The sequence below is a fragment of the Rhipicephalus microplus genome, chromosome X, assembly GCF_043290135.1.
Source record: "Rhipicephalus microplus isolate Deutch F79 chromosome X, USDA_Rmic, whole genome shotgun sequence".
Taxonomy (NCBI): Eukaryota; Metazoa; Arthropoda; class Arachnida; order Ixodida; family Ixodidae; genus Rhipicephalus; species Rhipicephalus microplus.
This window is the reverse complement of record NC_134710.1, coordinates 427,028,293-427,054,229: the sequence shown is the minus strand read 5'-3', so window position 1 is coordinate 427,054,229 and position 25,937 is coordinate 427,028,293. Positions and strand designations below refer to the sequence as shown.

General features: G+C 44.3%; 1 protein-coding gene across 1 annotated transcript in view; it reads right to left on the bottom strand.

Moving 5' to 3' along the window:
* The window catches only part of LOC119160927 (set1/Ash2 histone methyltransferase complex subunit ASH2), a 208,662-nt gene that overhangs the window by 130,386 nt on the left and 52,339 nt on the right, over positions 1-25,937 (bottom strand). The window contains exon 7 of the mRNA XM_075880414.1: positions 3,657-3,738. Coding sequence (XP_075736529.1) covers positions 3,657-3,738 — 82 coding nt within the window. The remainder of the gene's footprint in view (positions 1-3,656; positions 3,739-25,937) is intronic.

Below are 25,937 nucleotides of genomic sequence, written 5' to 3'. Positions count from 1 at the left end.
CTCGAAAATATTCAATAATTTAAATTCGAAACAAAACAAATTTGAATACTCAACTATTCGTTCGAATATTTGAAATGTTCAAACATTCGCACAAGCCCAGTTATTTCGTGCTACGCTATTCATTTTGCTAATATAGTTATCTTCGTCTCCTTTTTCTTTGCCCTCATGTACAGCATCGAGGCGATGCTTCTTGGGAGGTGGTGATGATGCATGCCACCATTGATGAACGATCCGCTGTGGCTCATACAAGTTTAGTGCGTGAAGGAGAAGAGAACAATTTTTGTTGCCATGATTCTGGGCAGACGTCAACTCCTGGCTGTCGGTCTTGTTTTGCCCACAACAGCATGTTCTATCCGCGGGTAAAAGCACCTAAACGTTACGCGCTTTTGTGCATAAGACGCGGGGCGATGAACAGGGTTGATACAGAAATCAAACGAGCTGGCCAATCTCCATTGCTTAGAGGGCGCATGCAATAACATCCCCTGTAGAAGTAAAAAGAACGCACTCCGCCTGTCTTGAAAGAGCATTATTAGAAGCAAGGGAGCGACCGGGGGGGGACAGGGGGGTTGTCGCTCGAGCAGCAACTGATCGCTGGCACACACTCCATCTTGGTAGCCATCGACGGGTGGCTTGCATACACTTCTACGTGCTGCACTCTTATCGCGAAGAGACTGAGCGAAAAGTGTTGCTCTCCCTGAAGTGACTGTATTCTCTTGCACAAGAGTTTTGCACAGTTGAGTAAAATGAGATCAGAAAGAGACAGCTGCCAGCCTCACTTCGTTTAACATTACAATTTGTTGCTACCCTATTCATTGCTTCCTCCTTGTGGTGCAAATGTGACTGTGTGCAAATGTGTGGTGCAAATGTGACCTAAACTATGTACAGTCGCCCATTTTTTTAAAGCCTGGTCAGTCAATCACTGAGTAAATAAGTGCATATAATGAAGTACAGCAGCCTAATAAACAAGAATACGCACATGCGATAGATGAGCAGTCCTGTGCACCTGTGTTTGCTGGGTTGTTCTGGGAACCGGACACCAATCTCGCTTCTTTTAAGTGCTGTTACCGTCAACCTTTTTTGTTTTCTGAATGCTGCCGTCATGTTATATAAAAGGTTTAAAAAAAGGTATAAAAAAAGATTTCACCCTAAAGGTAAAGCAATGATTGTGATAGCAACAAATTTTAAGGCTGGCAGCAAACTCTTCTAGGTCTGACATCACACAACTCTACACAACACTGGTGTAAGAGAATGCACCAAGATGAGATGCTATTTATGCAGCCTCTTCACACTGAAAGCGCAGAACATAGGGTTCACAAGCCATTCGCGCTGATGCCTGCAGTGATAGCACGCATGCATTGTGAATGCAATCTCACCCTTAAACCAAAGTTCACAGTAGCTGTTGGAGTGATCACAGTCTTTACGAAACCAAAACTATATTCGTTTCGATGGAACTGAAAACAGGACATTTCAGACATGTTTACAGACACAGGGGTTAATGGCTGTTGCTCTGGCGCAGTATGCTGCTGATAATTGAGTTTGCCGCAACAGGGGTGGTTCAGCGCAGGATGGCACAGCAAAACAACTCTGGTGCAGAATGGCGCAAATGGCGCAGCTGTTCCACCCCTACATTTATGTAAAAATTGATTGTACCTGTGTTGACGATGTGCGAGACCTAAAACACTGCTTTGCATGCCTACGCTTGGTGCCTTAAACAAACTTTTTTAATGTCTAAGAATATGGCTTCCAGCCATCATTATCAGCCAATATTATGTCTACTGCCTATTCTTTAATCCACTTCATCCTGTCTAAAGTAATTCCATTTTATTCCCTAGAACTTCTTAATTTCATCCCTTTACCTGACTCGCTGATGTTCTCGGCTCTGTTTCCCAACCCCTGGTATCTATTCTGCTGTTGTAACTAACCATCAGCTGTCCGATTTGTGTATTACATGGCTTGCCCGGGTCCATTTTTTTTTTTTTTTTTTTTTGCTTAAAGACCTGCAAGGAGGCAGAAGGGTTCAGAAAGGAAAAATAAACAACCACCCATTTGTGGCACGAAGCCACAAGTTCGAAAAATAAACAACCACCCATTTGTGGCACGAAGCCACGAGTTTCCTTGTGGCTTCGTGCCACAAACAGGTGGCTGTGCATTTTCCCTTTTTTCAACAATTAACATTGTGAAAATTTCTGTTTGTGGACTTACAGTTACCCACAGATACATTGTCAACATCATCTTTCAATGGGCAGCAGAACAGTTCAATAAGAGGGTGAAACTTGCTGATAACTATGAGCACCTTTCATGGCAATGAAAGCTGACTGATTTTCATACCGCCATGTAGAGTATGCATTACCTCTCCCTTAAGAAAAATGCAATCTACAGAGAGAATAGAGAATAGTGCATCTTGGTAATACGATCTTAGTAATACGATCATGGTAATCTTGGTAATACGATCATGACTCGTATGAATTTCAGTGTGATCCAAATTTTTCTATTCTCCAAGTGAAAGCCGATCAGGCTACAATGTGACCGAGTACGGTTGTCATAAATCGTTTTTCACCCAGCGACACTTGATACTAATGTATGCTACCAGCAAGTTCAAACAGATGCTACTTGCACTGCCATGGAGGACACTGCGATTCTGAGTGGCCATGGGAGCCCAAGCACAGGCATTTGCAATGCGCTGCCATTTGTCAAGATCACGAACTACTAGAGGAGATCGTGATCAGTATCGACCACCAGCGGTGCTAGTATCCTCCAAGATTGTGCAAGCGACTATTAGAGGCCTCAGTGCGCCTTCGCGTGCCTTTCTGTTTAGATTACAAATGATGTTGGCATCACCAGTTTTTTCTTTTTTTTTTATCTTCTTCTCTTTCTATCTTCCTCTTTCTTTCGCTTTTTTTTCCTTATTAACGAATGCTGCGAAATTTAAGGAAGCAATTTTGCACGGTGTTTACATGTGTCTGCCACTTTAAAGTTTTCGTAATCAGTAGTCCTATGAAAGGGGAACGAGGATCAAAAGAGGAAAGAGATAGTCTTGACGAAAGAGCAAAGCCTTGCAACGTTCACATGCATGATGGTTGGGTGCGTGCACACTTGCCCACTTTCCAAATTGCACAGGAAGCTAGAAATTCGTGCAAACCTGCCAAAAAGCAGCCCCCAAACCACTGCGATAAGAAAATAACAAAGGAGAGAGGCACTAAAATTTTGTGGCCCTCACCTATCCTGTGCACAGTGTTCCTTAAGTCACGTTGATCGTGGTACTCGGGTGTCATGCCGAAAAGCGTGAAAAGATTAGGAAGAGGCTACTAGCTGTCACGGACCGTTACACATCTGGTTCTGCACATGCAATGTATATTTACGAATACAAGTATAATTTTTGGCGTCTAGAAGCTTTATTGGCAATCATACACAGCTGTTTATGGTGTTCCTGCAGCCCCAAGAAAGAATTTGAAAAAAAAGAAAAAAACATACCACAGCTTTTTTGTAGTCGACTACTTATTTTTTATGTTTTCTGGTGACACGAGTTTCGGATGATATGAATAGGTATTTGTCGTAACCTCCCAAGACTCATATCCCCAAGATTTTACTGTATTTGCCCCAAGGCAGCGTGATCCCTACAGATTATAACTGAATGAATAGAAGACTGAAACACTTGCCTGAGGAAACCTGTGAATCCACATTGCGACTATGGCTGTTCCGCACAAAGTTCTCAAAGCCTGGTCCAATCTTTTCTATATCCTGAAATAAAAGTGAAACTCCAGAGTGTCAATACCAACTAGTAGACTGCTTCTCATGGTCAGAATACTGTCACTAAATGGTCCCAAATTTTGCAAAATAAACTGCCGTTTGCTTTCTGCAGTAAATTAGACATACTTTAGTTGAACTTGTGGTAAACCGAGTCAGTTGCATGGTGGCAAAAAAGGAAAAAAAATGAATTGCTAGGGCACTGACTTTGACCAATCGTAAAAAAAATAGCGGGGGGGGGAGGGGGGTGCTATGTGGCTTATGGTTACAGTCCACAAACATTCTTTTTTTCAACAGACAACCAATAACAATTAACAGGATATGGTTTTATCATATTTAGAATTTTCTAGTATTGATGGGAGCTAGATGAAACAAATAGTTGGCAGCCATCTGTCAATAAGTCCAGGTTTCATCTTCGAGCTACCTCATTTTGCTGAAACCCCTGAGATGGTCTACTACCACATGTCTAACATGCAGAACCAGTTATTTTTACATTGTTTACAAATAGTTGCTGCTTCGCAGGAGTGTTAAATTTGGGCAGCATAATAGAAAAAAGAAATTTGTTCATCCAGCAACCGTCAGGCCCGGGCACCGATGTGGTGTTAAGTTTTTGTAATACTGCCCTGATCTCTGACTCACAGATCGGTCTGTCTAGGACTTCGTTGACTGCACCTCCGTAATCAGGATGCACTAGCGACCGGGTAAAACTGATGTACCATTCTGTAATTTCCCGTAATATGTCCTGCTCGGGGACTTTATAAGCATGTATGATTCTCTTGATGTTCCGTCTGTGAAGGCTCCGAGCAGGACATATTGCAGGAGATTACGGAACGGTACATCAGTTCTACCCTGTCGCAAATGAATCCTGATTACAGAGGTGCAGTCAACGAAGTCCTAGACAGGCCGATCTGCGAGTCAGAGATCAGGGCAGTATTACAAAAACTTTAACACCACATCGGCGCACGGGCCCGACGAGATTGCAAACAAAATGCTCGGAAATCTAGACGATAAATCAATAAAAAAACTTACGGTGTTTGTCAACGCGTGCTGGGAAAAAGGAAAGGTGCCCCCAACAATAGAAGACTGCTCACATCATGCTGATACCGAAGCCGCATAAGCGACTGCAGCTAGAGAACCTTTGACCAATCTCACTGACTTCATGATTGGGAAAAGTAATGGAGCACGTGGTTCTTACCAGGCTGACCTACTACCTCGAGTACCACGACCTGCTTCCCCACATGATGTTGGGGTTCAGGCGAAACCTCTCCGTGCAGGATGCGATGCTACAGATAAAACACCAAGTAATAGATAGCCTTACGAGGTCCACCAAGGCCATACTTGGCGTGGACCTGAAAGAGGCCTTTGATAACATAACGCATGCAATCATACTGGCCAAAATGCAGGAACTAGATCTCGGCGAAGGAACATATAACTATGTTTGAGATTTTCTCACAAATAGAAAAGCCAAGCTTACTTTCGGGCAGCTTAGCTCCAAGGAAATAGAATTGGGTAGCACCGGTACACCGCAGAGATCAGTGACATCACCCATGCTTTTCAACATAGCCCTTGTGGGGTTGCCAGCCAAGCTACAAAAAATCGAAGGGCTCTATCACAGCCTTTACACAGCTGACATTACGTTGTGGGTTACGGAGGGCAACGACGGGCACATAAAACAGACGTTCCAACGTGTGATCGAGACTGTTGAGCGATACTTAAAAGAATACCGGCTTGAGCTGCTCTGCGGGAAAATCAGAACATTTAGTATACAAACCCACGCAAAGGGGCCGCAAGCCAAACGGCGAGGTAAATGATGATCCCTGTAGAGACATACGTCTAACAACTTCGATGGGTGACTCGTGCCTAGGGTAGATAATATACGTGTTCTGGGCTTACACATCGCAGCAAATGGCCGCAATGGGGAGACAATCAAGACACTAGAAGGCCCAGTTTCTCAGACCATCCGACTACTAAGACCCATAGAAAACTTACATAGCGGGATGAAAGAGGGCAGTATGATAAGGCTACTTCAAGCCTTCGTAATGAGCTGAATAACGTACATAGCATCCTACCTCAAGTGGCAGGTAGCGAAAAAGACAAAGATGGAGGGCTTAATCAGGAAGGTAGACAAACAGGCGATAGGGCTACGGATGAACACGAGGACAAGTAAAGTACTCGATCTGGGTCTTCACAACACGCTTGATAGAGGCACAGACCATAGCACAGTATGAGCACCTTTCCAAAAGCACAATGGGAAGACACATACTGGAGAGTTTAGGAATCATCATGCTCAGCAAGGTATCAAACTCGACGTACCAAGCAACCTAAGAGATAGGCTGATCATCCTTCCTTTACCGAAGAACATGCACCCTGAATACCACAGGTGTAGACGGGAAAAGAGGGCAAAAGACATACAGAAGAAGTATGGATAATGTAAAGAGGCAGTGTTCGTGGACGTGGCTAGGTATGCGCGCAGGTGTGGCTTCACGGCCGCTGCAACAGATCACCAGAATGTTTGCAAGGCTAGCGTCACGGTACGCACGGAGCACGTGGAGACAACAAAGGAAGTTGCTATCGCGCTCACAGTGGCCAGGACTATGGCCGAAGTGGTTATTAGCGACTCTAAGACAGCAGTCCGCAACTTCGCCAACGACCACGTCTCTCTCGAGGCGTTACAAATTTTCCTTGCGGGCAAAATTGAAAATGGGGATGTTTAAGTATTATGGGCACCCGCCCATACTTCCTCGCTCGCTGGCAACGAGGCGGCACACAGGGCTTACAGACCGAGGCGCCACCATCACTGCCGCCGCCCCGGCCGTGACGTTGGGTGAGGAATGGGAGTGGGAGGATCACCTTACCTGTTTTAAAGATGTTACCCAGCATTACAGATTAGCCAAGTGCGAATTTCCACCACCACACCAAAAACTGAACAAAAGGCAGGCCGTAACGTGGCGACAATTGCAGACAGACGTTTACAAACCTAGAGATCTTGAATCTCTGTTACCCAGAGCTCTATACCTCGCGCTGAAAGTTTTGCGAGGCCAGGGTAGCCCTGGAACACATGCTATGGGAGTATGGCAGAGGTGCGCCTCCAGACGGGGACACAGCCTCGAACCAAACCCGTTGGGAGCGTGCTCTGCTCAGCCATGCCCTCGAAGACCAACTGTGGGCCGTCCAGCAGGCCGAGGCTGCCGCCAGAGCTCAAGGGCTCGTGGCTGATACCTAGGCGGGGATATCTGCCCAGATCCTTGAACAACTAGACGGACATTTTTTTTTTTTTTTTTTAATAAAGTTGCGTCTTTTTCTCTCATCCAGTAACTGTTCTAAAAAAAACACAAACCTGCGAAATATATGTTTCCTACAAGTAATAACACTGCACTATAAGCTAAATCATTGTCTGTGGCAGGGAAAGTTTTTTCTTGAACCAAAAAATATGGCCATCTTTCTTGTCGCAATCGTTGCCTTCGATTTTTCTACGTCTTGCCCCATAAAGTAAATGATGTTAAGCCAGTAAGAAATGGCAAATTTCTATTTATCTTCTCTTTTTCATCATTCTGACTCATGAAAAGTGCTCAAAGGGGCCCTGCAACATTTTTTTAGCGTGGTCATAAAACGCTGCCAATCGGCAGTCGAGGCTTCCAAAAACACGCAATCCCAGTACACTCAAACCAAGTTATAATGAAGTTGAAGGGGAGCCACAATTATTTCATTATATCCGTTATTTTGTTATATCGATTGTAAGAGTTCGTGGCAAGGTATGCTCAGATGGGCGCACACCTATAAGCATGCAAAGAAGAAAACTCCCTCGCGGGCCGATGTACTGCGACGCACGCGTGCCACGAAAAATAAACTCAGTTGAATCTCATTAATTCTAAATTTCGGGTAATTCGAACTCACACTGAGGCCCCGTCAAAGATATGTGTATTACAATGAGCAAAAACGCCCTGTAATTCGATAACACAAGCACTTGCGACAGTTAATTCGAACCTACCACGCTCCGAAAATGCTCTCAGCACCATGCCCAATCACGCGGTGGCACCTCTCAATGCTGCGAGCGAAGAAGGAAAAAAATAAAAGAAAAGAAAAGACTGTGGCAGATTGTTTGCTCTCTCTCAAATGCCGATCTGCGACGTGTCTGTGCCACGCTTCTCTCTTTTCCGTCTCTGCACGTAGAGACCCTTCTCCTTTCAAGGCCGCGCACGGAGAGAGGGAGAAAAAAAAAGCTGTCGCAAAAAGTCCCCCTTTCTCGGTGCAGAGGGTAGCAGTAGAGACGCAGTCGTTGCTGTCTTCTTTAAGGCACGGAGAGGGAAATCGCTTTGCACCGTGGTGACGCTTCTCGGTCATGTGACCCTCTGAGCGCTTTCTCAATCCTCTCCGCTGGCTGTGTGAGGAGGACGGCTCTCCCGGCCGCATGTCGCGTGGCTGTAAGATTGGCGCGGTAGTTTTGAAAGAGCCGCGCCGAACGAGCGTCAAACTTTGCAGAAAACGATATTCTTAACGCACTACGGTTGTTTTTTTTTAGTTGACTATTTGATAGACTAATTTAGTTCGTTATATCCATTTACCGGTCAATTTTACTTTGTTATAATGAGGTTTAAAATGCATGGTTCTCAGTGAAGCTTTCAAGGGGAATTTCATTTACTTCATTATATTCATTATTTTGTTATATCCCATTATGTTATAACGAGGTTTGAGTGTATTACAGCACAGCAAACGGCCTGCAATTTACAATAAACTCTTAAAATCGGCTAACAATTGCTTTCTCTTCTCTTTACAAATGACGGTACATATTCAAAAATCCCTGCACCACAGGCCCGTATCATACCATTGGCCGATTTGAGTATGGCGTACTCAGGAATTACTGGGGTCGCCGCGGGAGGCTGCAGTGACCCCAGTAACTGCAATGAAAAACACTGAAAAGCAGCGCATGTAAAAAAAGGGTTAAAAGTGCTCAAGGTCAAGAGGTACGCGTGATATATTTGCTTTCCCCATGTCATCCTGCCCTGCTTAGCTTCCAGAGCTTCTGCTAGGACGAGAGAAGAGAGAACGAAATTGCAGCATCTGACAAATCTTTCAAACTCAACTCATACTAGACGAATTTCAAAAATTCTTGCTGAGGGCAAATCGTGAGGCAATAAGCTAGTTTACTGAACTGATTCCATGGCTACTCAGAAAAACATTGTAGGGCCCCCTTAACCTTTTGCGGTCCATTGTCGGGCCCCACCCGACAACACAACAAGGCCGCAGCGGTCCGCTCTCAGGCACTGCCCGACACGCTTTCTCCTGATTGAATTGCGTGCGCATTTTTTTTTACTGTGCATGTTGGGCCACCTCTTATAAAAGGCAAGAACTGCCTTGATTTCAGCTTTGTTTTTTTCACCAGATGGTGCCGTTTACGCGGATGAACTGTTCGATTGTTCGAGTGGCGCGCAGCTCAGATTCGGCGCCGCTTGCAGCGAAATGGCCGCCTTTTCACCGAGTGCCTTCTGTGGCGGTAATTCTGAAGATTTTAGCGAAAGCGAAGACGATTTTAGTGACGAAGACAACTATGTGGCTCCATCGGATACCGAAGAAAGTGATTCTACAGAAGCCAGCGAGGAAGAAAACGAGGACGGTAGAAACGGTGGAAACAACCAGAACAACACAGGACCACGTGAAACCGACTGGACAGCCTACTTAGATAATTTACCAGATTTCGACCCTCTTCCCTTTACTGTCCCTAACCCGGGATCTCAAGTAAGCTCTTCCAATGTAAAGTGCGAGTTGGATTACTTTCAGTTGTTCTTCGCCGACCAGCTGATTGAGCAAATAGTGCGCGAAACAAACCGCTACGCCCGTGATAAAATCTCGAGTGCCGGTGTTCTTCAGCAGTACTCGATTTGGAATGACTGGGAAGATGTGCGCGTGGAAGAAATCAAAGCCTTCCTAGGGGTTATAGTGAACATGGCCTTGAACCCCAAACCGGAGCTGAAGGAATACTTTAGCAACGATCTCCTCAAGAAGATGCCCTTTTTCCCACACGTTTTGAAACGAAAAAGGTTTCTTCAAATATTTTGGATGCTGCACGTTGCACAAAGCCCACATACGTCTTCAGGTCCACCAACTCGTGGAAGCAAGATCAGGGATGTTGTGACCTACATAGATGCTAAATGCAGAGAGCATTTCAACGCCGGCCCCAAAATTTGCGTAGATGAAAGTACTGTCGGCTTCAAAGGCCGAGTCTCATTCAAGTGCTACAATCCCCAGAAGCCAACAAAATGGGGAATGCGCGTTTATGCGCTGGCTGACTGCCAAACAGGCTACATTTCGGCCTTTGAACCATACTACGTCAGCACAACAACTGATAGCCTCTGCCGTCCCGAGCTTCCCTTCACATGCAGGATTGTGCTCCACCTGCTGGAGAAAGTGGAGCAAGCTACACCGGGCAGTGGCTATCATCTGTATACGGACAGATTTTATACGTCCCCAATGCTTGCGGAAGAGTTACTTTCGCACAGTATTTTGCTAACTGGGACTGTGATGACAAATCGAAAACAAATGCCGCAGCAGCTCAAAAAAAAGATGAAAAAAGGTGAAGTGACGGCTTATCGCAGAGGAACCTCGTACATGGCACTTTCCTGGCGGGATAAGAGTCAAGTGACAATGCTAAGCTCAGCCCACAATGCGTCTACGAAAGAAGTGCCAAGGAAGATAGCTGCAGGAAAAACACTGACACTGAAGAAGCCTGTGGTGATATGCGACTACACTGAAAACATGGGTGCAGTGGACAGGGCCGATCATTACTGCGCAAGTTATGCATTTTCCCGGAGGTCAATGAAATGGTGGAGGAAGCTTTTTTTTTGGCTTCTGGAAGTTTCGATAGTGAACACCTTCATTTTGATGAGACTGCAGCTCCTGAAGCAGGGAGAGAAAGAGCAGCGACACCTCCAGTACCGGAGGAACCTGACAGAGCAGCTGGTTGGTGACGTAAGGGCTCGCGCTAGGAAGCAGGGCCCATCTGCAAGATTGGACTGCAAACAAAGGCTGGATGAAAAGCCCCATTTCATCTACAAGCTCCCTGGCTGAAGCAGCAAGGACTGCGCTGTTTGCAGTGACCGGAAAACAAAAGGGGGCAGGAGGAAAACAGTGTTCTTCTGCAAAACCTGCAGAAATAATCCCGGACTGCACCCAGGAGAGTGCTTTGAACGCTTCCACACACTGCCCAAGTATCGCTAAATAACTTGGGGACAAAGAGGAACTGACTAAATAAACAACCGCCACGTTAATTTCCCACAGTTGTCGTTTTCTTTCGTGGTGCCTCGAACTAGTGAAATAGTTTCGGACCGGAACCACCGGAAAGTGGGTAAAAGTTTGGGACCGCAAAGGGTTAAAACCTGCTGTATCATCTTTTTTTACTATCAAACAGGCCCTGCTATAATTTTTTCCACATAGTCGGTATACTCTAATGATTTATAATCAATGCTACTACGAACATGGAAGCCCATTATTATGTAGTGTCGAGCAAGCTATCTCAAATATTGTGTCACAAAAATAGCCAAAACTCTCTTCGTCTCTTCCCAACAATGTCATTACCTAGGCATAAGGCATAGAGTTTCCTAAATATACACTGGAGGGAAAAAAATGAGGTTTTGTAAACGTTACTAGGAGTACAGTAACTACCGAGAGAACACTGCATAACTAACAATGCAGCACAGAGCACGGGTATTTCCACCACGGCTCAGTAATAGACCTACGGAGGCGCACATGCCGCCACCAGCCTCGCCACTCACTGCCAGGCCAGCTACACTGCACAACACATAACCATAGCAATGTTGCCATTGTGCCCAGAAAATATATCTGCCATGAAGACATTTCTTCCACACTTTTCACGTAGTGCGCATATGGGCGCCAGCTGGGCAGGCCCTCTCCTCCAAAAAGTTTCTTAATTATACACTAGAAAGAACTCTGGCGCCAATGTCCATGGGAGCTGCAATGCACAGGGCTTCAGCGAGCATGGGAATGATGGGTAGTACACAAATTTATCTAACCTTCATACTTCTGGGTCCGTGTGTTCGTGTGACTTGGAGCTGTTTTCTCAAGAAACAAAAATCGGCATATGTTCAGTGGTTGCGCTTCACTATCTTATTCTTTTAGGCTTACCATTTCAAATCGAGTCACGAAGTTAAAAAGGGTTCGCTCTTTTCTTCGAAGCCAAACCGAAACCAGCAATAAACAAAGCCGCAAGTACGATTCGCCGCCCCCAAGTACGAAGACTAGGCAAATCTGTGTACTACCCATCATTCACGTGGAGGAAAGCATCATTCTCATGGTTGCTGAACGATTACAGCGCCAGAGTCCCCTCTAGTTAATTTTAGGAAACTCTATGGCATCAAGCACAAGCAAGCAGTCATGACAGGTAGTATTAGCTAATTTCATAAACAGAGCAGCAGTTAATGACCTCAGAGACCATTTGAAGAATTGCGTGGGCATCATGACTATGCACGTCTAAACAGAAAGTAGCAGTCAAATGTCGTATCAAAAGAATGCTTAGGGCCATGATGCCTCCGACTTAACATTTGAGTGGCACACTACTACCTGTCCAGATATCCCCGCCCCCTTGTGTCACTTCCAGAGCACTCGTTGCAAAAAAAGAAGAAAGAAAGATCTTCTTTTGTGCAATAACTCCAACTAGAAAAAGATTTCATAGCAGGAGACTAATGAAGCAACAGAGTGAACGAGTATAGTCACCTTATGGTAACCTTGAAGGGTATCTCAAGGCCCCTTTAAAATGTACTGCAGTCTATTTTACTAGCGAGCAATTAGCTGGAAAAATGTAGACGGTGTCAATATTTGTGACCTAACAGTGAGCTAGCTTGTATAGGTGCTTCAGAGTGTTATTGCCACTTGTTCTTTGCTTTTGCATTTTTTCTTGCAGATTGAGCCTGCTTGTCACTGCTTCGAAAAGCTCACTTGCCGCGCCGCCTTGCCTTCAGTGTGAATGAGCCTTTAGTGTGTCCTTCTTTTGTTCCCTTTCCCTCCCTTTTCTATCGCTCGCTTTAAGAAAGCTCAAAATAAACCGCCTGCTTTCTTTTGGTCGGCGCAGCCTTTAATCACAATGACTGCCCACTTCCGTTAGAGAACAAACACAGCTATGTTAGCTAGTAAAAAACAAAACAAAAGAGCCACCATTACTGTGACAAAAAGTCGGGTAAGCCAGAAAAGATACCAGAAATCCAGTGGCACCTTGCAGTTGGCACAACAGCTCAGTGGGATGTCGCAGATTTTAAAGTGTTCTCAGGCCTAGCCAACTCTTTTAGCCATACACCTGAACTAGTTGCTTGAATATGTGAGCTTTCGATGCCTCATTATGAGCAAAAGGTATAGAAAAAAAAAAACATTTGAAAAATGTAAATTCCGAACACATTAGAAAATGCAAAGAAAGAAGACACACTTAAAAGTTTCCATAGGATGAACACACAACCTTTTAGCACCCAGGTTCAATAATAACCACTAACCCATGGTGGCATCTGTCTGCAGGGTAAACAGAATGGCCCTAAGAATTCGCCATGTACGAGTTAAAGTGCTGAGTCGACATGTTTCCATTTTGCCACACATGCACGGCTCCCAACAGCTCAATAAGTGTCAATGTTTTGTGCTGTAATTATTTATGTATTGCTTGCCTGGCAGATATCATGGCAAGTGGATGACATGCTATCGAAATATCCAATCATGCAAAAGTGTTATCAGTACTCGATAAAGAAAAAACCCAAAGGTTTTCCTGCTTTTTTTTTTAACTCCCAAAGAGCCATACACTGGATTCTGCACTTTTATCTGACTTTTATTGAGCCACATTTACCAAAGTATAAAAATGGGGGGTTGGATAGAATTTGGATAGAATGAATAGAATTAGGAGCAATTTTTGGAGCAGCAAAATGATGCTTTTGGAGCACTGAAACACAAATTTGGAGAAGGTTACAGAAAAAAGGACACCCATTTTTTATCAAGAAAGACCAAATTCGGAGCCATATAAAAACAGAAGGCTTGAATTTAGAAAAAAGGACAATATGTACAAGCCATTCAACCTCACCTAAATCATGAGGAGTGAACATGAGCACCACTTTTTCAAAGAACGTAGTGTTTTAAAGGAGCACTGACATCAAATTTACTCATGCCAAGACTTTTGCGTCAGCGAGTAGCTATAGACCCCGTAGCAGCGATTTGCGACCTAAAATGCAACTGAGGGATGAATAACTATCACTTTTATTGATTTATATCACTGGTATCTAGCACTGTTCAAAACCGCGGGCAATCCCGCCATTTTTAACGCTTGGAGCACCAGCAGTGGCGCTACCTCGCGGTCGCCACCACATCACGTCACAGCTGACCACTTCTCCACAGAAAAGAGTGACGTCAGGCTCAGCTGCTCCGCAAACATTTTGTCTGCTAGGATGACACATTCAGCCATGTCTTGTCACCTGCATTGCTGTCGTCGCCGTACAAAGTGTTGACTTGGGTTGAATATGATAGTCTGTAGCTTAGAATCCACGGGATTCGTAATGTCGCGAATTTATTTTGCTTCGATCGTTTTTTTGCAGAAAAGTGATTTCGAAACGGACGCCATTCTAAACAGCACTGCAGAGGTGCCTGAGGATACATGCTTCAGCCATGTTCGCTCGTGTGTTTCAGCTATATTGGTGTGTTTTGGTGTGCAAAGCATTCAGGTATACGCAGAGGGGTCAATGCAATATAGCTATCGCGAATGAACATCAGCAGAGAAATAGAATACGTTTCCTGTTTGAAGGGCTCGTTTTTGTGCCTTCAGATGACTCCACCTATCCAGCTTTTTGTGGTTAACACGGTATTACCACTTTTACATGGACGCAAAGTCTACAGACGAACTAAAATTTAACGATACCTGCGTGTTAATTGTTAGCGATGATATCTGACTATACTCTGTTCCACCTTTGATAGCGTGTGGTTGTGTTGATGTGTAACACATACGTGACATGAAAAGACACCCTGATTGCGCTTTTTCCGTGCTTCGAACTAGACGACTGCAACTCACCTGCAACTCACAACGATTCCGGAACATGCTGACCGACAAGCTCGCGTTTAATCATGCTCTTTTCTTTCGCCGTTCTTTTAAAGGTGGTTTTTATCTTGATAATTTCATAAAATCATTCAAACCAATGTGACGAAGATCAGACACGATGAGCGAGTGCATTTCTGTGCTTCGACGCCAGTCGGCGCCACGATAAGAGCACCCAGATCGTACACGTCATCGCTACGAGGGCATCGTCACTCAGGATAGTACTTGAGGAATGTATCACACCGAACACGTAGCACTAGTGCCGATAACGCAGGGCAGTCTATTTTGTGTTTTTTCTCCTTAGCTTTTCTACGCTGTTTGACATCAAATTAAAATAACTTCCACGCGGCGAATGCCGTTCAAATTTGGCCAAAAACTTATGCATACCAAGCGATCGATTGCTGGGCACATCTGGATCTTGAAATTTGATGTCAGTGCTCCTTTAAACCACCCCCTGAGCAAACAATGATGAAATCCACATTAGCATTTCCCGAACCCCTGAAGTCCTTTGACAGACTGTGAATTCAAATGTGGCTCTGTCAAGCTGGCGACCGTGAAATTCGGAAGAATCGTAAAATTGTAGAATAGGGATGGTGAAAAAAAATTAATAGAGCACAATTTTAGGGTGCCAAAAATGTGGTTCAACGCTCAAAATTATTGCCAGTAACTTTAATTAGATGTTAGCGATCATACTTGCACTCTCAATTGTGCAGCACATACATGCATGAATAATTGAACAAAATGTGCTATGTCCCATGACTAGTGCTAACAGCCCCTTCCAAATCATAACACGCTTATCCACATAGCATTGATATACTGCGGCAAAGGTAGCTTAAACCGTATTCTGCGCGGTTAGAGCAAGGAAAAAAAATTTTCTATCAGTAACTCCCCCCCTCTCTTTTTTTTTCACAGTGGCGGTTAGGCTTAGGGCACAACTTCTCGGGTCGCTTGCAAAGCGTGTTCAACAAAATAAAGTAACAAGGCACGTGCCCATTGGGCCAGCAAAAGCACTGGATATCTATCAACGGGACGAAGGAACTTCAAGGCAGAAAAATGCTTTATGTGGCGTTATTGTGGCATCCAACGTTGTGGCTGGCAACGCCGGCATTCACAGCATGTCGAGCTTGTTCGCATGCGAAAAAAGCGGCACACGCTCGAGGCTTTACTTCCTAGCATGCCATTACCGCGTTTACTGACAAAGAAATTCATATCTCCCGCAAGGATTGGTGGCTATCACAACGCATTTTTGTCTTGAAGTTACGGCGTCCCGCCGATAGGTATCCGCTGCATTCAGCAGACCGATGAGGGCGCGGCATTGTGGCATTGTTACTTTATCTGGTCGATCATGCCTCGCGAGTGACCTCGCTTAACTAGTATACCTATATCTTACACCATGTTCTAGGGTTAGGGTTTGCATGCTTGGACTGATGATGCAAACTGTAGGTGGCTAACGTGGTCTCCATTTCCCTTTGAAATTAGCGCACCCAAGGCTGCTCGGGCATTTGAGCGCAGCGTGGCAAAATATCAACAAATTTCATGGTTTTGGCGCAGCTCAACGCAAAAATGGAGAATTGTATCAAATCGGCGCAATTGGCGCAGCTCTTGCACCCCTGCAAAATAATAAAAATGAAACTGAAATTTACATCACATTGACATTTTGGGACTGGAACTTAGGCATGCAAATAAAAAATGTAACTTGACCTCAGTTTTTTTTTTAATAAACCACTTATTACTGCAAAAATGGTGAAAAACATAGTTTAAAATGGACACATAAACCATCTATATTCTGGAACAACTTTCTGTGGCAATGCCGTCAAGGCTACAGAGCCGAACCACGTGGTTTCGTCAGTGTCGCTGTGCAACTGAAAGTAGTTCCGCAAAAAAATAAAAAGCTTTCGGTGCGTAACCTAATCATTTAAAAATGTGCAGTTCTAATTTTTAGTGTTTAATTGATAATGTCAGAAAGGTTTAAGTGATATTATGTGAAATAGCGTTATATTTTAGATTTTTCGGGTTTTTTTTAGTTGCCGCGTTCGCCACTGCCGTCGCATTGGCCGTCTTCCTTCACCATCTCCCCATAGTGAAATATACTATATAAAGAGTGAACACTGGGGCCTTTCCGCGGCCCAGCAAGAAAGGGTCTGACCCACCGCTAGATGGCGTACCCATGCTCGCTTTTACTCTTTTGTTAAGACATGTAATAGCCTCCTCAGGAGAACATTGAATACCCAAGATTGACATTAATTTTTTGCAAAGAAAAATTTTAATAACTAGTGCAATTTTCCATATCCGTTCTGCACCATGTTACGCTTAGGACATTTAATGCATTACAACAGAGTACAGTAATGTATGACTAGGAAGTGTTGTCTTTGTGCATTTGTTTTGCACTAAGAGGCACATTCATGTGGTTTAGATATACTGTACATGTATTCCCTCTGTGGCCACATGAGTGTGTAGCGTAGTGGTAAAGGCACTACTCGCTTTCGGAGCATGAGGGTATGGGTTCAAATCCCAGTGTGACGTCCCCGCAAACACGGACTGAACCCCGGTCCTTTCAAAATGTTTACGCTCGTTTCTTAAACCCACGCATAAAAAAAAGGAAAACAAAACCTTCGGCGGAACGAATGGGCATTCCGGAGTGGACTACCTGGAAGGATTATTTCTACTGTTCTCGCGGGCCCCCCCACGCAAACACGAGGACCGGGCGGCGCCTTCTCGTCTACAGACAGTGTGACAGTGTACGGTGGAAATAATCCGCGCGCACCAGATTTGTGGCATGGGGGAGCAGCAGAGCACCTTTTGTTGGTTCGGGGAACGCGACCCTGCCGCAGCGCCTGTGCCGGGTCCGGTCTGACTTTCCGTCAGCCTCCGTGGCTCCAGGGCTCATTACTGCGTCCTGCACGGATAACCACCCGCCGCGTTGAATGACGAAAAAATGGCGGCTACGGAGAATTTCGCGGGAGACACCGAGCTGCATGGAAACGTTGAGACTTGGTCTGGACATCGGCTCATCAAGTACCGGAAGCATCGGGACCATTGTTCGCCCGTAATTAAAGTGTCTTGGGACAGCTCACCCATCTCTCTCTCTGAGGCTTGAGTTTGTACATTGTTACTTGCTCGGCTTTGTTTGGGAGAGGGTTTTCTACTGGTGTGGGCCGCGGGGGCAGCCGTCGAAGATGACACACTCCGACTGACAAGAAAATATGCCGCGTCAACAGTGGCAATTGGTTAGGTGCCACGGAGGGGCGAAGTCGGGTCCTACAAAAAGGGACTACGAGACGATACGTGGGGGAGTCAAGGATACGATGCGATGAGCTCGAGATGGTAGAGAGACGGAATGGAAAAGGAAGATAACGGTGTGAAGAGATAGCAATGAGAGTCGATGAGATGATGACTGAGGCAGAGATGATATGACGAGGAATGAAAGTTAGAGATGGGAAAAGATGGAAATCGCTGAGAGAGACAACGAAAACGATGAAGACGAAGACTGACAACACGGACCATTCGTGAGACGAACTTTATGCACCCTATTTAGACGAGCTTTGCTGGCAGGGAAGCGGCGCGTTAAGACATTGCGTGATTTTATTCATTGATAACTTCATCATTTGTGTCGTCGTGTGTTTTTTTTCTATGCATACCCTTGTATTGTTACAGTTAGTTTCTTTATGTGCCTGCCCTGTGTCGAACGTCGCAAGTGTCTAAATCATGTGTTATAATTTTGTGTAGTGGTTGATGTACGCAGGTATACGATGTTTGCAGTTAGTAATAAATTAAATGAATCAGTAAACAGAAACAGGTCGTAGCGTCTCTTACTTCCCGGCCCCAGCACGAATCCCTGTATGTGAGAAGTGATTGAGACACATAGCCAAGAGGGATCCGGATAGACAAGGGGTTGAGTGGTCTTCCCTCTCTTTGGTAATCGGTGGCGTAGCGGGGGACGTCTCACCAGCATCAGAAAGAAAAATTTTTGCTATTTTATTTATGCTGAAGACATTACTGGGTCTGACCAACCACTCGTGGCGCTAAAAGCAGCGCAGTAGCTGGGAAGCAGAACCTTATGGCAGTGTCCGCTTTCGATGTATGTTTCTCTATGATCTCCCTTCAGAAAAAAAAAAATGGCCTACGCGTCGCCAGAGCCTTCTTCCTCCGGTTGCTCGCCGCATGAAGATATTCAAGAAGCTTGAGTACCAAAAGCTGCCGAAAAAAACCAAGCAATTGGTTGGCAACATGTGTGCCTAAGTGAGACTGACGCAACCGGGACTCTCCGTCGCTTCCGTGTATCGTTCGGTTAGCCAGCTTACTGGCCTGAGCGTACTGTCGCACTGCTAAAGGCAGATGTTTTAAAGGGTACCCTGAAGTCCCCAAAGCGTAAAAGGCTTTGTTTCGCGGCTGCATCATCAGCAAGAGTTACTGGAAAGACAAGAGTGCAGCGGTACGATAGTTTTGCCCTGTCTGCTCTTCACCGGAAAGTACATCAGTATTACATTCGCAACGAGGCACCAATGGCAGAAAAGATCCTCAGCGAGGTAATCGGTGACACGGACATGGGGCTACCGAAGCAGCTGAGTGTCAGAACGATGAGCAGGCTTCTGAATGACATTGGATTTTCATTTCGGAAGCGAAAACGTAACTGTGCACCGCTGGAAAGGGACGGCACCATCGTGTGGCGGCGGAAATATTTGCGGACCATTCGAGAAATGCGAAAGGAGAAATGGTACGTACATGATCTTACTGCTTTGATTTGTTGGACATAGTTATAAATGTCAACGATGTCAATTAAAACACAAATGCCGCAGGTAAAAATTCAGAGTACAAAGAGGAAATAACGATGGAAGTTCTCGTACCGTTAAATATTTATTTTTAATTCACCCATCCTCATACACATTGCCGTTGATCTTGATTTGTATTTTTTCTAAGGCTTACTTCTGCATCTATGGCTCCTATTTGTATTTTGCCTGTTATTCTGGTTAAGCAAGCGAAGGCACAAGTACGTATCAACGTGTTCTTATGAAGTATGGACAGCTCTGAATGAAGGTATTTTGTTATTCATGTGAGTAAGTACCTTGTGTGATTTTTTTTAATTTTTGTATTTTCCAGTACTATCAAAAACTGCAAATATCTGCCTGCCCGATAGAATGATATCACAAGCACATAATAAATTTCTTCTGTCTCAACTGACCCCTCTGGTTAAAAACAGAAACCTGACACATATTTCTCTTGATATTGCAGGACTATATACTACCTCAACGAGACTTGTGTGAATGCTGGACACACCAAGGAAAATGTGTGGGAGGACACCACTGTGCCACCACATGAGGACGCCTTTCGCAAGGGTCTCACAGCTGAGCTTCACCCACCGAGCAGCAAAGGTGGTCGGCTCATTTTCCTCCATGCTGGAAGCGAGAACGGCTTCGTGGATGGGGCATCTCTTGTTTTCAGGCAAAAAAGAGTGTTGCCAGTGACTACCGCTGTGAAATGGATGGCCCATGCTTTGAGAGATGGTTCAAAGAACAACTGTTACCAAACATTGAGCCACGGAGCGTAATTGTCATGGACAATGCTTGATACCATAGTGTTCAACTCGAAAAGTTGCCCTCGACATCGTCACGCAAGGCCGAAATTCAGTCTTGATTGCCCCAAAAAAAACATCCCGTGGTCTAATGACCACTTGATGCCCAAGCTCATTCAGCTGGTTAACCAAAATAAGCACCATTTTCCTGGATACCGGATTGATGCCCCGGCCAAGGTTACTGGTCATGACATTGTTCGGCTTCCTCCTTACCATGGCGAATTCCGCCCTATTGAAATGGTATGGAGCCAGGTCAAGGGGTATATTGCAGCCAACAACAGGTCCTTCGCTCTTGCTGGAGTCGAAGCACTTCTGGACGATGCTATTGCCTTTGTGACTCCAGAAAACTGGACGCGCAACTGCGCTCTAGTGGTGTGTCTTGAAGAGGAGGCCTGGGAGCCGGATGGTGCAATCGAAAGCCCGCTCGGCAGCATCATAATTACGCTGAGATCCGACTCCAGCAGCTGCAGTGACAGTAGCGTCAGTGAATTGAGTGGTGAACCCAGTGTGTGCTGGCTCATGTGATGCTGATTGTTTCTGAGATGCTATGTATTGCTTTTTGATGCCCAACAGCTTGGAAGTATGCTCTGTCATTCTAAATAACAGGGAGTGCAAACAAAAACACACGAAGGAAATCGAGACACCACAAACGCCGACTAACAAGTGACGATGTGCACTATACGTTTACGTGATTCTGGTTGCATGCAGCACCAAGAAATCTTTTAGTATGTTTGTTGTTAGCCTGTGAATAAGTCTTTTGATTGTGAGTTGTGGGTGGCACTTGTATTTCACACATAAAACGGCAGCTGAGGAGAGCAAGCTGTGCTGAATGGTGCATCACATATCTTGTTTCACCCGAAAAAAATGGTAGCAAAATTTTGTTTACAACCCAAGAGACCGTAATCAGCCTTTCCAAATAGCTGTTAATCGGATGAACTGACAAGACTAGAAAAATTATAGCTCAAGAGCTGCGAAATGAAAGTGGCTTCTAGAAATATACATTGCCTCATCATTTGTAACTGTTTCACTTATCTGGCAAAAAAATTCCACCATCATTTACACTGCGTACGTGGATAATATTTAGTGCCCACTTGCTCATGTTTTGTTTCTCTTTGACAGAACATGTTAATTGCTCAAGTAACTCACGTTGAGCACAAATACTTTTTCAAGTGCATTTTTACAAGGCCAAATGACTAGGTCTTAAGGGAATATGTGCAGTGATGTGTGCATCTTCATGAAGTTTTTACTGTACATTGTAGTCAGGTACTTCATGTAAATGCTTACGGAGTCATAAATGTTTCATTGAAAATACACGGCTGTCTGGCTTTGAAGTTGGCTTGAAAGAAGGGGACACAGTATTAAAGGTTTATTCCTGTGACTGGTGTGTGTGTGCAATACTACTTGAGCGACTTTTAAATTTTAGTCAGCTGATTATGCAGAAAATACAGAACAGAACACCTTGTTTTAGCTGCTGCAATTTATCACGAAGCACAATTTATTCCTCCTGACAAATACTCGCCGTGTCCAGATTTAAAACTGTCTGCAACAGGCTGTGGTAGCTCTATGTGTTCAAGGGGATTCCTTGCTGGTTCAGTAATAGTGTGTGCGAATGCCGGCCACATTCACGAGAATCCATATTGTAATGTGGAGGGAAGAAGGATGGTGTAATCGTCAGGCTGATTATGGCTAAGAATGTTGGCGTTGGACAAAGTTAGCTAATGAAACGTGCTTTACGATGTCAGGAACCAATTATTGCTGGCGAAATGGTAGGCGACCATTTAGTTTTCAACTTTAGAACCAGCGCTAATTGTGTGGATGTTCAGAAAGCATGACATTTTACAGATGTGGGTTTACATGCCTTCCTGTTTTAATTAAGCAACCTAACAAGTACAAAATACAATTGCTATCTTGAGGCGTACATAACCGGTGCCATGCAATATCGTGAGAAATGACCGCATGCCCCTACGGTTTTAATGAAGGAGACGGAAACGATCTGCGTTTGGGATTTAGCACAGGATTCATTGGTTCTACAGTGGCAGGAATCCGCCGCCATATGTTTTCTGAGCCACGGAGCGCGTGGGCAGTGGGCCGCTGATGCCTTTTGATGCCAGGGTAACTCAACACCATCCAAACTGAATTTCACTTCGCACTGCAGCATGTGCGAGCTGTACTTCGGTATACCGCACCCGCGCTATGTAAGCACGCTACACGTGTCAGTTTTCAGCTCTAGATTAGTTTACACATCCATGCATGCCCGAAAAACTGCAGCGCTGAAAATATTCACGTCATTTCTGGATGACACAGAATGACAAGACAAATTAAGCCTAGGGAACGAAACGCCAATATGCCTGCACGCTCGGTAATAGTGGTTCAACGCAACCAACCAAGGAGCACAATCGAAGAAATTAACTGCATGAAATACGCATCTGTCACGCCGAAACTGAAACAAGTTCATTGTGGACTACTTTGGCGCAGTAACACAGAGCAGTTAGCTCTGCCCCCATAGCTTTCCCTTCGTTGCCACAGAAAGTCATCCTTAAGTATAAACTGCTCTAATATGCCTCATTGGAGTCCCCTTCAAATGGCTAAAAGTGTTTCAGCCATGATGCATAAAGCAGCATGACTGCTTCCTTTTCCTTGCCACTGTTAGCATTGGGCACACAACAGGCACATGGAGAACAAGCAACCCCATCAGTTCAACATTCCAGGCATGTTCACTTTAGTTTTGGCATCCCAATACCCCCCCCCCCCCCCCTATAAGACCAGCTGCAACAAATTGGATGGTGAACTCTCACACGCAACTTCCAGAACATTTTCTACCCTTATGATAAGAATACAATTTCTGCAGTTCCACAAGAGAACCGCAGGTTCAAACCGAAAGCTACAACTGCATACATTGTTTAAAGACAGTTTTCCGAAGACACGCACACTACAAACTGAGGAGCAAGTATACGCTGATAGTAGAAATGCTTGTAAAAAGCACAGACTGTAACAGCGCACAAAAACATATACCATAGAAATAAAGCCTTAGTGAGGTGCCTACCTACACAAAGGCCAGCTTACCAGGAACTAGTTTTGTCCACAACTTGAATTCGCACTGTCCATCTAGTCACCCAACTAAGTAACATCTAACCTGTCAACTAGAAACAGCAGAAAACCTGATAGCAAGTTTCGTTGTTTGAGGTTATAGCTCCTGATCTATCATCACTACAGACGACATTACAGGAAAATGCCTATTTTGTTTCTTGCATTCCTATCATGCCACTTAGATATATGAGCATGAATTAGAGGTTAAGAAGGACTTTTCTAGTGGTTTTACTATAAATGCTCATTTTTTACTTCTATGCCTAAGTTCTTATAAGTGCCTATAAATGCCTATTTTCAAAACCAGTGCTTATATAAGCCATATTTGACTTCGAATTTCGTTTGAGTACAGTTGGAGGTCAGTATGCATGTTACCAGCCAAAACGGGGCTTTCAGAACTCTATGGGGTGCAACCTATACTCTATGTCAAAGTTCCTTTCAGCCCTGTCAAGGCTACAAGGCCCCTTTGACAATAGAAAGGCTGATTAGCTTCTACACATTTATTCATCCGCGTCGCCTACCTGCTTGGCACTTTCCCAACATCTGCTCTCACACGTAAGGAACAGCTCACATGAGAAATTTAGTAAGACTCTGGAACTTGTTGCATGCCCAAAGAAGAACTTTGTACCACAAGAATATTTTAGTTGGTTCTACAAACCGCCAAAGCAGGATGCGAGAAGGTGAGCTTGAAAACTGCCACTCGGCGCGTGTAGACTTTGCAAGCCAAATACCTTCCCTGCCGTCTTCGGTATCAGAGAAACCCGGAGAAAATCGTGTGCGATCATACCCGGTTCATATGATGCTAAAAGACCCTTCTGTCCGATTAGTAGTCTTGCTATTTGCTCCTGTGCTGTCCTTATCAGCCATTCCGACAAAAAAGAGACCCAGGAGCGTGTTTTTCAGACGGTCGACACTGAACTAACCATGCTGGGAAAAGAGAGATCGTATTCTGCAAACACTAAAATGCACGGCTAGGCTAAACTGTGGCTTTGCACCATCATAAACCACTTTCGCTGCCCTGTCGTAGACGCAGGTCCCACACGTATTTCTTCCAAAATCTGAATTATTGTAAAAATTCATTGTGCCTATGTTTACGATTTTGGGGCCTAAAACTGCGATTTTCCTGCCTGTTTTTGGTGCCTAAAACTCGATTTTTCAGTGCCTATACATTCGGCACTTAATCATGACTAACACGAAGGCCTTGCTACTACTGTAGACTTATGATAATTCATACTTTCGGTTAATTCAAACAAAACTCAATTTTTTGGTTGGCCCTCTATTCCTTCAGTGTATTTAAAAGGCTCCTAATTCAAGCTCCATCATTCAGTTAATTCATACTTTTTTCAGGTCCATACCAGGAATTGTAAGCTGTGTTCCCACTACTATTTAAAAATTTGTGTGCTTATACAATCCTAACAGTCTAAAAATGAAAAATAAGCACCTGAGGCCTCCAAGGAAAAAGATTTTGCAAATAAACAAATGTTTGAAATGAAGCACATGCATGGTAAACCGTGATGCTCCTCAACTGGTATAGAGAGCTTTGTGCTGAAGGCACATACCTAATGTAATGAAGCAGTTGGCAATTCACAATTTCTTTAAAAGATCTGATCAGCAGTAAATGACCAATAAACTTGTGGAATTTACACCTCCGCTTTCTGTTCCTAGCGTGCAGTTAGGGCATAAAAACACTAAAAAAATTTTTAAAGTGATAATATCAATGCTTAACCATAATGTGAGTCACCTCACCTAGAGTCATCTATCTGAGAACTTCTGATAATTTAAACTTCTTGATAATTCAAACAAAATTCAGAGGTCCCATGGAGTTTGATTTAATGAGAGTCGACTGTATTACCATCCATTGCAAACCCTCTCCCACTATCATAGCCCCACAGCGCATACTGCTGGCTTCACGATGAATGGAGCTCTGCCCATCTGTTTAACCACGGCCGAGCTTTATATGCAACTGCGCTACCACGCGCAATCAGTCGTCAGAACAAGCTCCCCGATAAGGTTACTCACATTCATTATTCTGTGACATTTTGAAACAAAGTACTAATTCTCCATAATCATCTGTAATGCTTGTCAAAACAAACTATTGCTTGTAATCATAATGTCCATTGTATAGTAACTATGCCAGTATGATAAAGATCATGTAGCAAAACTGAGTGGCTTTATCATTGAACTAGGCCTCTATTATGTTGTATGTTTTTCTTTTCTTTATTTTTTCCAATGTTTCTTTGCTAACTTTTCTTTTAACAGTAACCAAGTACTGTCCCACCTCACATACAATAGGATTCCTACTTGAAGTCTTAGAGTAACTTCTAAATCAACTTTAAATATATGGTGCAAGAAAATAGTACACCCCTCCCAGTAAGCGACTAACGGTATGAATCCTGTGTTATTAGTGAGCCTGGGGTAATGTAGGCTACAAGCCGATACGTAATAATACAATGCCAGTCCTGTCCTATTTGTAGC